Here is a 15,847-nt window from a genome sequence, read left to right on the forward strand (position 1 = left end):
GACAATTTAATGACGTTTTGTTCTTACAGTGCATTTCACAAGTGATGCACTCCATCTCTACATGTTTTTCTCAAGGCTTTGAAAATAATGACTTGAGAAAATTGCAGGACTACTCAAAGGAGATGTGACTAGTAAAATACTATGTGTGGGAGAAATGAAAGAAAAAAATATGTGGGAGAGCTTAATCCTGACATATGTGAATTGGTGCATCACGATACTTTCCTTCAGGGCCTTCCTGATTTAAAGGCATTGCTCTTTTTCAAGCAATAAATGACAAAGATCTCCTACCCTACGGTGGTCTGTCCTGTCAGCTCTTTTACTGCTGATGCCAACTGGACATCTTGTAAAACAAAACTCTTATAAATGTAACAAAATCACCCATTCAGGATGGAACGCTTTGTAAGCACTTCGGAAGGTACTTAAAGGCGTTTGTAATTTCTTCAATGCCAAAAATACTTTCTTTTATCCCAGAGCCATTTGTAGGCAGTACCACAGAGAATTGGTAAACTGTGGGCCTATTAAACTATTTATGTCTAAGCACCACGACTTACATGATACAGCAACATCGTCTTAACCATTAGTGCAGGTTTGGGGCAGAGATTTTCAAAATAATGTTTCTTTCAGCGATAAACAACATCATCTCCTCCTCACCTGTGTAATACTGTCCTTCAGGCTGGGCGAGCGCTGTCTACGGGTGGTGGTGGTTGCCATCGTGGTGGTGGTCTCCATTATGGTGGTGGACATATCTGCCGCAGCCGGAGGGGTGGCCGAGGTGGTCTCGGTAGACAGGACGGAGGGCGCGTCCCCCACCAAACGCAAGTTCCCTGACACCTGCACATTGGGATCCCCCTCCGCTGCCAGTTTCAACACCTGGAGGCCGTTGTAGTACAGGCCTGAGATCTGTCCCTGGAATGGCCGTCCCTTATCCTGACCACCCACCTTAATGGCTGCCTGGCTATTGAAGATGGTCAACTGGCGACCTGTGGTGGATCAGAGATGTAGAGAAAAGAAAGAGGGAGAGAGAGAGAGAGAGAGGAAGAGAGAGAGAGCAGTTCGACAGTAGGGCAGACAGAAAGAAACAGAGAATCGAAGGTGGACGATCAGTATGAGCTATTTGGAGTCTGCGGCAAACCTGCCTACGTCGACTGATAACACTTTGAACATTTGAACCTGGCGATGGAAATCTCCAATTCTAATGGCGCTACTGACCCGCATAGCGCAAGGAGCAAAATGTTGTATTAAACATGATGGCAAAGATCAATCACAGAGCCCGAGGTAGCTTTTCTATGAGGGCTGGATAATAGAGGAATAAAAGATCCCCTATCATTATAGAATAATGGGTATATATTATCGTTTGAGTCTCATTAAACTAGTAGGACTTGAGCTGTGGATAATCAACTGAATTGAAAAACAGTATTTATGAGTATGTGAAGAGTTTTGGATATGATTTATTCAGAGGCCTTGTTGATGCTAATCTGCACCAATAAGTGTCATCTGCCAGCTCAAATGCTAATGTGTCACTAAGGCAAGAGGGGCTTTTCCTCCAGCCACATGAATAAACATACAGTACATAGGGGTACGCACGCACGCACACACACATACACACACACACACTTGTGCATTGAGGATTTCGTCCTCTGAATCTCTATAGTCTGAGTCTGAGCTCACCAGAATGCATTTCTTGGGATTTTTTGGGCGTGGGATATTTTTTGTTGATAAGGATACATGTGATATTACATTCTGTAGTCAATTTGGTCAAAAAAAGTTATAATCTATGCCGGGAATAGGCTGCATAGACAGCTGACAAAATTATGCAAAATAATATAATCTGATAATGCTACCTTAGCAGTCGTAACAAGATAATGTCACGACAATTATGTCTAAACCAATATTATAAAATAAAGAATACTGCGACAATTACTCAAAGGGTGAATTTATATAATATAATTGGATGCAAAGGAAACCTCTGGAATTACTTATATAGGAAAAGGATAGATAATATAAAGTGCCATTTCCTTTGGCCTATGAGATCTGGACTGCCGCCATCTATTTAAACCTGATGAACAGGTACTCTGACACAGCTGATTATGAAGTGGGCAGTTGTTATCCCCTTCGTGAGAGCCACTTAATGCTTAATGAAGGGTTGCCATTTAACACAAGTAGGGTCTTGCTTTTAACAGTCGAAAATAACCAAGTTTGACATTGTAGTGCAGATAAAAAGACCATATCCTCTAAAAAAGCACGTCGCTATAAAGCGAAAAGAAGCCAGATGGCCGTGTTCTTATTCGCATGCTGAAACCATTATTTTGATTAATGTGTGACATTAAAAAATGTTACGTGATATAATCCAAAGTACCCGTAAAAAACGCATACGGGGCAATTCAAAGCTTATTTATCAGTTAAAACTGGTGTGGATGAACCTAAGTGTTATTTTGCAATGAGATATCATTTTTGTACTGTAAAAATAAGATTCCTTTGATTGATTCAAGGTTGAACAGATTGTTTCTTTGTAGATAAATACAAGTAGACTGAGATGTCCAAAAGCTGTTGAGACACAGATCACAAGGGAGAGACCCTCAATAAGCACAAACATCTTTCAGTAAGCCAGTAAAACAGATCATTCATACAGAACACAGAGCTGACGTACAGTATGAGAGCTTTAAAATGACTTATTGCACATGTTAAAGGGACATTGTTAATCACATCCGAATTAGCAAAGGCTGACAGCAATATTCCTTTTTTATTTAATTACGAATACGTCTTTCATATTTATGTTTAACCCTCTGAGTTAGTTTCGATTTAGTGAGGTTTATGACGGATTTAGCTTGAGTTTAGTGCCCTTTTTAAATCAAATCACAGCATGAGTAAAAACTTATCGCATATGTATATAAATGCAGTTAAATGTCGACGAAGCGTTGTATATCTCACGATGGGGGATTAAACGTCTTGACTTTTACACAAATGTGGAAATAAAATTTAAATAACATTATTTCAAGTTATCAGGTTCAATAGACAGAAGCATGCGGAGTTTGAAAGGTCAGTTTTTCTTTAAAAACAGGCCATGGGTATTTGTTTTACACTTAACATTTAGATGTGATGTTTGCTCAGTACACAAACGGTAAAAGGTGTTTGCATATTGATGAGAACAGCGCGACCAACCAAAACATCTGACACATACAGTAAAGGGTATTAATGCAAAATATTCCCAAATAATGTGCTGACGCAGACCTCGCCGATTGTTTCTGAACTTTAATAACTGAGAAAGTTTCTTGGGGGAAATCTAATACAATGGTCTTAGCAAGTAACATCTGTTTACAGATGCCTCACGAGTCCAAAATCACTACATTGTACACTGTAAAAAAATCCTTGTTGCACTTAAATGTTCAAGTTTAATCAACTTGAATTTACAATTTAATTAATCTTTTATGACTAATGAGGAGCTGCTATAAATTATAAAAATTAAAGGGACACTGCACTTTAAAAAAAAATATGCTCATTTTCCAGCTCCCCTAGAGTTAAACATTTGATTTTTACAGTTTTGAAATCCATTTAGCCGATCTCCGGGTCTGGCGCTACCACTTTTAGCATAGCTTAGCACAATCCATTGAATCTGATTAGACCATTAGCATTACGCTCAGAAATAACCAAAGAGTTTCAATATTACATCGTGTTCTAAGACCGACAGAAAATTAAAAGTTGCGATAATATCATTGTGCCTCCTACAACCATGGTACGGCAGCAGAATAGTCACGTTTAAAATAGAAAAAAAAGTTATTTTTGAGTGCGATGCTAATGGTCTAATCAGATTTAATGGATTGTGCTAAGCTATGCTAACAGTGGTACCGCCACACCCGGAGATCGGCTGAATGGATTTCAAAAAGGTAAAAATCAAATATTAACTCAAGGGAGCTGGAAAATGACTATATTTTCAAAGAAGTGGAGTGTCGCTTTGAGTTAAACTAGCTCAAGTTATTTTAACTTTATTTTTATAATTTATAAATAACTGTAAATTCAAGTTAATTAAACCTTTAACATTTAGGTACAAAAAGGAATTTTTACAGTGTACATGCTTAAAGAGAAAGTTCACCCCAAAACAAAAATTCTGTTATTGTTTACTTACCGTCATGTTGTTGTAAACCTGTATGAGTTTCTTTATTATGATGAACAAAAAAGAAGATATTTTGATGATAAGCACACTGTTGGCGGTACCCATTGACTTCCATAGTAGGAAAAACAAGTACTGTGGAACTCAATGGATATGTCAACTGTGTGCTTATCATCATTTATTAAAATATTTAAAAAAACTCATACAGGTGTACAACAAAATGACGGTTAATAAATAAATGACAGAATTTTGGGTGAAATATCTCATTAAAAGTTTTTGCTACAATGTTACAAATAATATATATATTTTTTCTATTGCACTCAAAGGGTTAAAGAAAAAGACTTTCTTTTTTTACTCTATACTGAGATTAATGTTAGGAGCAAAAATGCAATAGTCCCTTTAACTGCTGGGAATGGAAAAGATAAATATATTTTTCTGCTTGTATAAGTTACTTTTAAGACTCTTTCTTCAATGTTTGCGAAGGTCAGAGGGGATCACATGAAGGAAAACATAAGACAGCAAAAATATCAACTATTTACAGACAGTTGTTGCAGTTATGGATCGTTGTTAGAATGTTAGTCAGGGATTATGTTTAAGATTAAACCTTAATCTCTGAAGTGGTGCAGTTCTGACCTTGTTATGAACACAATTTATTGCTGCTGGATGGATGAAAAGCCAAAGCCACATAGAGATGACCGATTAGATTTACAGGGTGAGTGGGCAGCCACAATTCGCTGTTTGCTTTGGCCCACGATTCTGCACGTTGGGCGTGCCAATGCAAAACGTTTGGTTATAGAAAGTTTAGCCGAATATGGCGGTTTTAAGGGAACTGCACCTCTTGCAGAGCCTTAATAAGTCATTAAGTCAGTGTTTTATTAATCCATTTTTATTACCTTTGTCGAGTAGCCACTCGTCAACTACCCGACCAAGTCTGTATGGAATTCTTTGCCTGGCTATAGCAAGTCGTTCATTATCAATGCTCCCTTCAAAGAATTTAGAGAGACAGATAAGAGGTTAATATCTGGAAGTTCAAGCGTCACATGGTTAAAAACATGGCAACATGACTTTCAAGTTTAGCAAGTTAGGAAGTCTAAACGAGCTTTATGCTGGAAGTTATGTGGTTTTAAGGTGGATTACACTTAGTTAGACAGTTTAGCAGCTTGAGACTAATTAGAGCATGTTTAAATCTGTTTAGAAAGCTTTGAGGACATATTTAGTGATGGTTTAACTTCTAATTTTGGTTTACTCGATTATGAATCATGTCATGTACTTCAGGAGGAAAACTTCATACAATCAATAAAACAACAATCATCAGCGATGATATAATGTGCAGTTATATAATGATAGTGCACAGGAAGACATCTTCTGGTCTCTACGATGCGATTGGCCCGGCTCAACGTCTAGCATCGCATTGCAGAGGTACCTGCATAAATTAGGACACGTGTAATTACAAAAAGACACCGTAGTTATAATTGACTATGTGTCACGGCTGCCAGATAACAGACAGAGTGTATCTGATGAGATACTGCAGTTTCCTTTGTCCTCAAATCTGCGAGACAGATCCAGACAGATTCCTTCGCCAGGGCTAAAAATTAGCTCTTGGGTCCTGTTACTCACTGAAGAGAAAAATCTCATCATATCTGCTCTCCGATCTCTATCTCTCCACCATCCTGTCAAAATACTTAAATCATCTCAACATCGCCGCTCGGTCAATACCGTTTGCAGCACAATTCACGTATTGTAAACTATATATCAGCATTATATTCCAGTTAAGAGTCTTCCTGGAGGGTCATGTTAGCATAAACTGTTAATTCTGTCACATGCCGCATACCGTGTCATATACAATTCAATAATACCCGCCCTCCATAACATAAATGGGGGCCAAACCTCCCACTCCCATAAGCCTGTTAAAAGACCTCATGTGTAGCAAATTCTGCACCGAACCTTCAAAGAAAACTCGAAATAGGTCTCATCTGTAAGCAAGCAGCATTAAACGGTAACAAACCAATAAGAGATGCATTGCTATTCTTCCAGATTCTCCCGAGTTTTATTTATATAATGGTGTGTTGCGGAAAATAGGCCAGTTGTGCTAAATGGCACCGACGAGATGACCCATTCACCACTGCATCCACAGGGAACGGCAAATCTGAGCAGATTTGGTCATCTAACACCCAGTTTTAATTAACTGAATTAATCAAGGCTGTTAATCTAAGCCAAACAACGCCAGCTTCATTTATGCACACAATCCGCCGCTGGATAACACGCACAACATCTTTTTATAAATCCGTAGGATGAAAGGTGCCATATAACAGCCCTGCCGTTCCATTTAAATGCACATAATTTGGTTTTAAAGTAAGCGTGACTTGACTGCGACGGCTTTTGAAGCCCGGCTCTCTGCCCATCCGTCCAACTCGCACCACCTGAGGGGGCTTACGGGAGTCCTGGCAGACAGGAGGTCTGTGTCGCAGCGGTAGAAAACCAATTTTCCCTTTTAAAAATCAGACGAAATCTCCAGTCCGAGCCACGGGGACGCAGCCGCATTCAGCCTCTGGCGATTTCGAGACAAGACCCCACACGCGGAGGCGGACGAAGCGTAGCGGGTGAGCACGAACCTGCTCTGTATTTAGCCGAAGCCGTGTTTCCGCTAAAGACTCCTTGACTCCGCTGACCTGGCGTGAAGAAGCTCGTTGCAGAAACAGATTGAAATCGAGAAAACGAGGGCGGGGAAGAAAGGATTGCTGTTAGAGACAAAGAAAATGTCTTCCTGTGCAATAGCAGCTGTGAGAGGAAAGAGGCTCCCTAAGTACACAACAGGGAGAGAGAGAGAGAGTTTGCTCAGGTTTAATTGGAAAGCACATAAGGCCATGGGACTGTTTGTATAGGGCAAGTATGGCTCATGGAGTGAATACAGCGGGGTTGAGGAGATGAATCGCAGCTTGACGCCCAAGTTTAAAGGCGGTGGAATATCGGGTTACGGTGTCGACGAAGCACAACGGCTCGGTGGCATTGCATGTATGAGAGCGCTAGGTTTCAAAGCGCAACCTGCAAGAGGAGTTTTGGCTAAATCTAAGAATGAAAGTGAGCTTTGTGGTTCAAAGTTTGCACACAGTTCAGGGATGGAGCATCTTCACAGGCGCAGAGACGCCTTTCTTCGCCCGCCTAGAGCGAAGCTGGCTGAAGTTAAAAACTGTAAAGACTCCAAATCCATCTCGGGCTCAATGTATTAGGCAGCTTGGGGGGAAATGTGTCAATTTGCAATTGTTATTAGATTGTTCATGTGGTGGTTATCTGGGCCCTGCATGTGGTGACTCATAAACTCCCTGGGAAGAATTTGAGGGTAAAATGGTACACTTCAAACCCAAATAACTCACATTTGAAATTATAAATCAATTTGTACCCCTGAATACGGCATCCCTCCAACATGGATTCAAATCCATGCCAGGAGCTTCAAACTGATTTTGAGAGTCAAAATATAATTTTTTTCTTTCTCCTCTTCCCAACATTACAGTCAATATTTGAGGCCAGTTATCTCTCTCTGATCCCGTGTGTACTTATCAGGGGAAGCTGCTTCCAGTGTTTCTATCAACCACATATTTAATGAGATCCCCTTGTTGGCTCCCCCCACCATCTGGCCATCCACAGGGTCTTACCTAATGGGAAGCGCTCAATGACGGGCTGGTTGTCCACCTGGAGGGTGGCGTTGCCACCGCTGCGCGTAAAGCGGACCACATGGTACTTGCCGTCGTTCACGGTGACAGCGGGCTCGTCTATAGTGATGTCATCTGTGCCCACATTGAAGATCACGCCGACCTTCCCTTGTTCCTGTATGACAAGGGATTTTTTTGTTTAACATATGCATCACTGGGTAAGCAGAATTGTTAGTTATAAACGTGGAATATAACGTAACAATAAAATACAAAAAAGAAAATTATGAAATAATAATACTATATATCATTATGGAAGGATTCAGGGGTGCACATAACTCTTTTGGCCTGGTTCTCAAAGGAGCACCTGGGGATGTTGCTTGGTGCTCACACTATTTGCCATATCTCTTTGGTTTAAACATGGTAGACGATGGTGGACATAAAATAAAATATGCCCGGTTATTGTTATTTCACCCATGTAACCTTTATAAATAACTACTAGCTTGTTAAAGACAAGTAAATGGTACAATTTTAAGCAATAGCAAAAAAATGAATACAATATAACAAACATACAAATGAAATAAACAGTGAGTTTTCAGGTTGGTCTGTAGTTTTCAGAAACTGAATAAAGTAATCAGATAATACTGCATACTCTTTGTGTCAATTGGATTAATCCTTATTAAAGTTACAAAAGTTATTCAGTCAACAAGGAAATTATTTGTTTCTTTGTCTGTCAGGCTTGTGCACAATTCAAAATTTCAGAATTGGCCTCCATTCAATTCATGAATTAAAATTTTAATTGAATTGACTCCGCCCTACAGGAAGTTGAATTTAAATTGGATTGATAGGAAGTGGCAATTCAAAGAAATTCCACAGTCACAGACAGAAAGAATCTCACACACATCCAGTGTTAGGAAAGTTACTTTGGAAAATTGTTTGGCAACCATTTTAAATACTTGGTTAAAGTAAAGCATTCTAGGAAATGAAGTCATGTTCCATCGTGTTCCACAAAATTACAAAAAAATCTAACTTAATTATTTGTTATGTGACTAAAGTTTTCAACATTAATTGCTGGGGGAAAACATTTCCTGTTAATGTAATCTGTACAAGTAGTTCAAACTAATATAATTTATAGAATATGTAATGAAATCATATCTGACACTGAAAGCTTCATTTTTAATACTTCATGTACTGTATAATATTATGTATATGAATTTCTATTGAATTGCAATTCTGCTTTCTTTAATTCAAATTCGAATTGTAATTCTAGATCCTGTTTTGGACATTAATTCCAAATTTGAGAATTGAATTGGAATTCAGGAGTCATTTTCAATTCAATTCTGAATTTTGCACAAGCCTGTTGCCTGTGGTTTACTTAACACTAAAAACAGCATCAGGTTTATACTCTTAAAATGCTGTGTGTACTGTCACTTTAAATCCACAAATCCAATATATTGTTACACATGCAGTTTTTCTCAACTGCTTATATTTATTTAATGTGTAAAAGACTTTTACTAATATATTCAGTGCATTTTGAGATAATTTTGTTTTAAATATCCGCTCAAGTGCAAGAAAACTTGAATGTCTTTACCATTTACTTGTAACGTTACTAGCAAGCTGTCTGAAGCCTTGAGATGCGGATCGGTGCGCGTGCAACAAAAAAATGTGTGAGTAAAGTATTGTAATCTTAAATATTTAAATTGGTCAATCAGGCCAGTTTTTATTTTAATCGCGCATGCGCACCAGTTATGTGCACCCTTATGTTTCAACATCCCTTAATCACAAAACAGTTGCCTTGTAGGCAAACAAATCATGAAACCGTCAATAATAATAATAATTATAATAATAATAACAACACTATTATTATTATTATTATTATAAATATTAATATTAATTGTTATTATTATTAGTAGTAGTAGTATTATTTGTATTGTGATTATTATTATTATTTATTATTTCTAATTTTTCTACCCAAATGTTGTTGTCTACCCAGAATGCACCATCAAATTAAAATCCTAACAGAGTCACAATCCAATTCAAAATAGCAATATGCAAAGATATCAGATGTGACAATGAAAAATGAATTATAGCAAGAGAGATGTGAAATATCTTACGAGCGAAGACAAACATCTGGTCATGCTGCAGCAGCTCACCCTTGGGAGAAGAGCTAAACAGTGTCCTCTGTAATGTAGGAGGGGAAATAGAGTGTCTCTATGTTTTGCATTCATCACTGCGCTCTCTCTCTCTCTCTCTCTCTCTCTCTCTCTCTCTCTGTTGCAAAGGCATACACGCACACAGACTCGCCAGCTACTGACATTCTGACATGTACGACTACTGACAGTTTCCTGCTGTTTTTAGCTGAACAGTGATTCATTCCCTTCTCAGCATACTTTCACTTGCCGCCAGCTGCCTCTGGGTGGCGCACCTGACGCCTAAGACTGAAGAGATGTTTGCTGGTCACACTGCTAGGGTGGTACGTGTTAATATTCTGCAGCTACAGCACGGATCGCTATCCTCACATCTGAACGGTCTTTGGAACAAGCCAAAGGTGTTGTCGGGCGCAAAGCCATGGATTGATAAAACTTCCATACACGTTTAGAGTTTGGATACATTCCTTCTTTCCTTTGACCTCTACTGACAGCTTCTCATTGAAATGCTGATGTCTGACAAATATCAAACAGAGCATAGGGTGAATGACGAGCGTGTTCGGGAATCTAAAGGGCGTTGATGAAAAACTAACGAGTGTGTGTCAATGCTAGTCTGATATTGACATCTCTTTACATACTAATGAGGATGAATCTATTGAATCTACTTTACATACTGATGAAGCTGAATCTACTTTACATACCAATGTGGAAAGATCTATTAAAAATCCTTTATGTTGTTCATAGATGCTATGAGGACCCTCAAAAACAATAAGACACCAATGTGACTTTTACATTTATGCATTTGACTTACAGTGCATTCAAGCTATACATTTTTCAGTATGTGTGTTCCCTGGGAATTGAACCCAAGATCTATGTGTTGCAAGCACAGTGAGTACTGGTTTTGCTGGTAGCACTGGTGAAGCAAAGACAAGCATGGTCTTTAGGCTAAGGAAGTAAATCATAACCTGGTTTAAAAAACCCTACCATCTCATGATGGGACCACCAACCAAAACACAACATATGCTGATGTCCAGCTTTTTCAGTAGTGTATTTTTACAGCTAAGACAAGGAAGATAAATTCTTCCAAAACAAATCATTTGAATGTCACATCAATTCAAGCTCTGCCTCGGCTGTTATAAACATTCCCAAACCATCCAAATTCATTTTGCACCTATAACAGGTATATCAAAGCAGATTTCAGAGTTTCAAGCTGTCAGCTGCTAGGATGGGACCACATTATAAGACTCATTTTTATTCTCTTTGTCGATCCGTTTTGTGTCTTGTGTAAAAAACTTGGGTCTAGAAATTTGAAAGACATTGGTGACAAATTGTCTCTTACGACATGAGAAAATGGTTGACTTCATCACAGGAGTATGACTTAATCTGACTGAAGCTGCCAGCTGATAGCACATTTCACTGTGACAGAGACTAACTGAGCCACTGTTTAAAGATGGATGTTGTATTTACAAAACTTAAAGCTATTTGTCTGGTGCAATAAACACCGAGCTATTACAGGCTGTAATCAAAATTTTATTTACAATGAATGTTTATGTACAACATCGATTGACTATGGCAGCAGTAATATTGCAAATAATAGAGATGAGCATTATAAAAGCGAACATATGCAGATATCCATTAAACTGTCTTCATTACACTGAACCAAACCGTTCGTGGACCTCATTTACTTCTTTATTCTTATTCCTACTATGGAAGTCAGGGTTTCCCGCAGAAAATTTGTTAGTTAGATGGTAGGGTTGGGTAGGTGGGCGGGGCTGGGGGCGTGGCAATCGAAGGGGCCGGACGTATGCGTCATGATGAAAATTTTAATATTTTTATTTAAAACACTCAAATAAAACGGAATTTTGACAGAAAGTGAACACATACTAGATTATTAATGAATTTAATGTTTTTACCTCTAACATATATAGCTGCATAATGAAGTGAAACTAAAGGGTTAATAAACACAAACTGAAGCAGATGTTATAGAACGTGAGCAAGAGCGCTCAACAATTATATCTAATCAACAGGCACGTGAAACCTAGCTAGCAGGTTTCTCAAACAACCAAATCACGAGCTAACTTACTTTAAATTTGCAAGAACTATAGACTAATACAATAACAAGCTTAAATAACCCCAAAACATAAGTCCACTTACAGTTCTCACGGACATGCGTTTTATTAACTGGCTATCCTCCAGACATGACGGACCACGTCCGTATCTCATTTTGGCCGTGTGGCGCGCGTGCACGCGCGCGGTGTGAAGCGTGTCCGCACTATTCTCCGAGATGTTTTATTAACTGGCTAGTTATTCTCCAGATAGTGACAGTCCAGACCACGTCTTTCTCATTTCGGCCGTGTGGCGCGCGTCCCTGCCTGTACGCGCTATTCTCCGAGATGCACTTGACGGCCTTTTGTGCAGCGATTTTTTTTTTGGATGACCTGCTCGCGGTGTGAAGCGTGTACGCGCTATTCTCCGAGATGCACTTTACGGCCTTTTGTGCAGCATTTTTTTTTTTTTTTGGATGACCTAGTTAAGGCGGTAGAGTTTCCAAGCTTAGGCGGGCCGCCTAAACTGAAATGTGTTGCGGGAAAACCCTGGAAGTAAATGAAGTCCACGAACGGTTATGTTGTATTCATGAGAACAATGAAATTTATACAGGTTTGTAACAACACGAGGGTGAGTAAATGATGAGAATTGTCATTTTTGGGTGAACTATCCCTTTAAGCCTGAACATAAACAAATGCAGGCACAGATCAATAGAAACATCAATTAAATTCCAGTCCTCGCGACCCTTTTCTTTAAAACGAACAGCAGGTTTTAAAAGTTCTGATTAAAACAGGGGTGTCCAAAGTGGGTCCTGGAAGGCTGGTGTACTGCAGAGTTTAGCTAAAACTTCCCTCAACACACCTGCCTCAAAGTATATAGTCTGCCTAAGACCTTGATTAGGGTTGGAATAAAACTCTGCAGAGACACCGGCCCTCCAAGAGCAGGATTGGAAACCCCTGGCCTAAAAGGATGAGTTAATCCAAAAAAAAAAAAAAAAAAAACTTACAATAAGCTTTGCCCTTTCCGAGGTTTATCATCCTGAATAGCCCCAGTAAATTTTCTCTGATGTTCATGCATCGAGCTGGTACTGCTGTGATATGCTAATGAAACCTTACAGAGTTTACAAACCAGCCTTTTATTACCAGCTAATCTGAAGTACTTCCATACTTTAGACCCCTTCGGCCTTTGAAAACTTTTGCTAACTAACTCGTTTTGACAATGCACTCGACCCCGCTTCAAACATCATCTTTGAAACTGACAAGAGTGACCGTTGGTGACAAAGTTGAGTGACAAAGTTGAGAAACGGAGCAGTGGAGTTAACGTCATCCATCTCTTGTCAGTTACTGGAGTGGACGTTACTCATTTGTTTATGACAACCAGATATAGAAATGCGGGATGATATTGGGCGCATAAAAGCAACTATCTATGGGAAATGCATTTGAGAATCCAGACGTTTTCTTGGCCATCATTTTATATTTTGAACTCTCATAGAATTTTGGGACAAGACGATGAGGGTATCTCAGGAGATGGAAGGTAAACCAACATTGGATTGCCTTGAATGCTGCTCCCGAAGGAGATTTTGGCTATATTTTAAGGGCTGCATGATTGTGACAAAAATAATTGTTGATTATTCACCTTCACAATTGTAATTGTGATAATTATTGCAGATTAACAGATTTTTATTGAAGTTTTGTAACTTTCTGTGAAGCAGCTGCATGGTAAATTCTAAACATCCAAAACTAAATGATATAACATAAATAACAAATAATTATGGGAGTTATGTTCTTAGTAAAATATCCAAAACGAATGGACAAAGGACACGTCAACTTATCCATTTTAAAATCTCTGATTCACCACTGTATTTGTTGCCCAAACATACTGCCGAAACGCACAGAAATTTGCACAAATATACAGCTGTAATTGAGGCTTTTGGCGATTATGTAATTGTTACACCGGCATTTGTAATCCCAATTAGTTTTTCAATTAATTGTGCAACCCTGGAGTCAATTTATTATTTCTGCATATACTAAATAAAATTAGACATTTTTTGAGATTTTTTGGTTCACTGGACAAACTATTTTACTTTTTTTTTTGAAGGTTCCCATTGTGGTATGTTTATTTCAGTGTGTGTGTTTTTTTAATGATTACTGGTTTAGTACTTGCTTGCTATATTTATCCTGTTGTTGTTGTTGATGTCTCTGTTAGTTATCTGTGTATGTAGAGTAGTTTTTTAAATTAATGATATTTGATGGTTGTCACCATGGTTGAGGTTTGTTTTCCAGTATTAAAGTCAAAGTCCAAGAAGCAACTGCTAGTGGTGAAATCCTCTAAGTGCGTCTGACATGTTTTCTTTAAATGAGCTATTTTTTTATCGGCTCTTATGTTTAGGGTATTGTCACTTTAATGGCATTGAAAAGGTTATTAGTCAGTAATTGAAATGCCTTATTTTCACAAATGTCACTTTAGTTATTTCAGTGGTATTAATATGGTTATCAAATTTGATTGTCTTTTGCTGTAACTAGTACATGTAAAAATCTCCCAAAATTTTGTCAATATACTAATATATTTGGTAAACCACCTTTAAATGGGTTAAAAACTCATGCACCTTGATGGATTTTGAATTGAAAGTACTGTATTTGATGAATGTGTAATACGTGCAAAAAAGCATTAAAGGGATTCACTGTAAAATGAAAATTCTGTCATCATTTACTCATCCTCATGTTGTTCTAAACCTGTATGAATTTCTTTTTTCTGATGAACACAAAAGAAGATATTTTGAGAAATAATGGTCAACACACAGCAGTTAGTGACCATAGACTTCCATAGTAGTAAATGTTTTTTTTGGAAGTATTGTGATAAATGATGAAGAAAATATTTTGATAAATGATGGTAAGCACACAGTTAACGGTATCCTTAAATTCCATCATAATTTTTTCCTACTATGGAAGTCTATTGTTACTATCTGCTGTGTGTTAACCATCATTTCTCAAAATATCTTCTTTTGTGTTCATCAGAAAAAAGAACTTCATACAGGTTTAGAACAACATGAGGATGAGAAAATGATGACAGAATTTTCATTATAAAGTGAACTATCTCTTTAAGTCAATATCATTATTTTACGTTTTGCATCTGAGCTCTTCAGTTATTTGACCAATGTTTTGGTCTCCCTTATATCGAAGATATAATATAATATTTAATTTATATATAATATTTATTTATTTATTTATTTTTCTAACAAAGTTAAATAAAAACAAATATTTTTTTATTTTTTAACTTAATTAGCAAAATAAATAAATCTGCATCACATAAACGAACATAATTAATTTGGTTAAATGTTAAAACTTAACTCAGTGCATCAGGTTGCCTTATTTTTTTATCTTTTATTTTCTCAACTATCCTTTTATGTATCTGGTTAATGCTGGTTCTGCTTGCCATTCTGCAGTGATATATTTTACTTCTCAGAAAAGATTATTCAAGGAATATCTCCCTTCACCTGCAATATAAAAAATTGCGTTGAAGTGTTTTCTAAAGCTCTTTAGCCCCCGAGCAAAGATCTTCAGAAAGATGTTTTTCTTCAGCAAGGCTACAGCAAGTGCAGCTAAGCTGGAAGAGCACTAAAAAACATACACACTAACAAAAATTTACCCTTTAATACACTCTAAGTCACTTTGGATCGCTTTGGATAAAAGCATCTGCCAAATGCATAAATGTAAATGAACTGAAGACAGAAAACCTAAATGTTGTTTACCTCGGCTGTACAACGTGGCTTGATGGCTCTCTTTAAAAATGAAGTACAGTAGAAACACTGAAGGACACAGTTGAGTGCTTTATTCTGCATCTCTCAGTCCAATGCGCAACCTATGGCCCCAAAGTCGAGTAATGGTCCCCTGGGAGCACACCGACTG

General features: G+C 38.0%; 1 protein-coding gene across 12 annotated transcripts in view; it reads right to left on the minus strand.

Annotated features, from left to right (window-relative positions):
* nrxn2a (neurexin 2a) overlaps positions 1-15,847 on the minus strand; it is a 467,328-nt gene that overhangs the window by 13,762 nt on the left and 437,719 nt on the right. For 9 of the 12 annotated variants that reach the window (XM_065287128.1, XM_065287126.2, XM_065287125.2 and 6 more), the window contains 3 exons: positions 7,756-7,927; positions 4,999-5,088; positions 652-980 (listed from right to left, as the gene is read on the minus strand). In XM_065287128.1, coding sequence (XP_065143200.1) covers positions 652-980; positions 4,999-5,088; positions 7,756-7,927 — 591 coding nt within the window. The remainder of the gene's footprint in view (positions 1-651; positions 981-4,998; positions 5,089-7,755; positions 7,928-15,847) is intronic. The other 3 variants (XM_065287129.2, XM_065287127.2, XM_065287133.1) reach the window with 1 other exon arrangement.

The sequence above is a fragment of the Paramisgurnus dabryanus genome, chromosome 18 (assembly GCF_030506205.2).
Source record: "Paramisgurnus dabryanus chromosome 18, PD_genome_1.1, whole genome shotgun sequence".
NCBI classification, from domain to species: Eukaryota; Metazoa; Chordata; class Actinopteri; order Cypriniformes; family Cobitidae; genus Paramisgurnus; species Paramisgurnus dabryanus.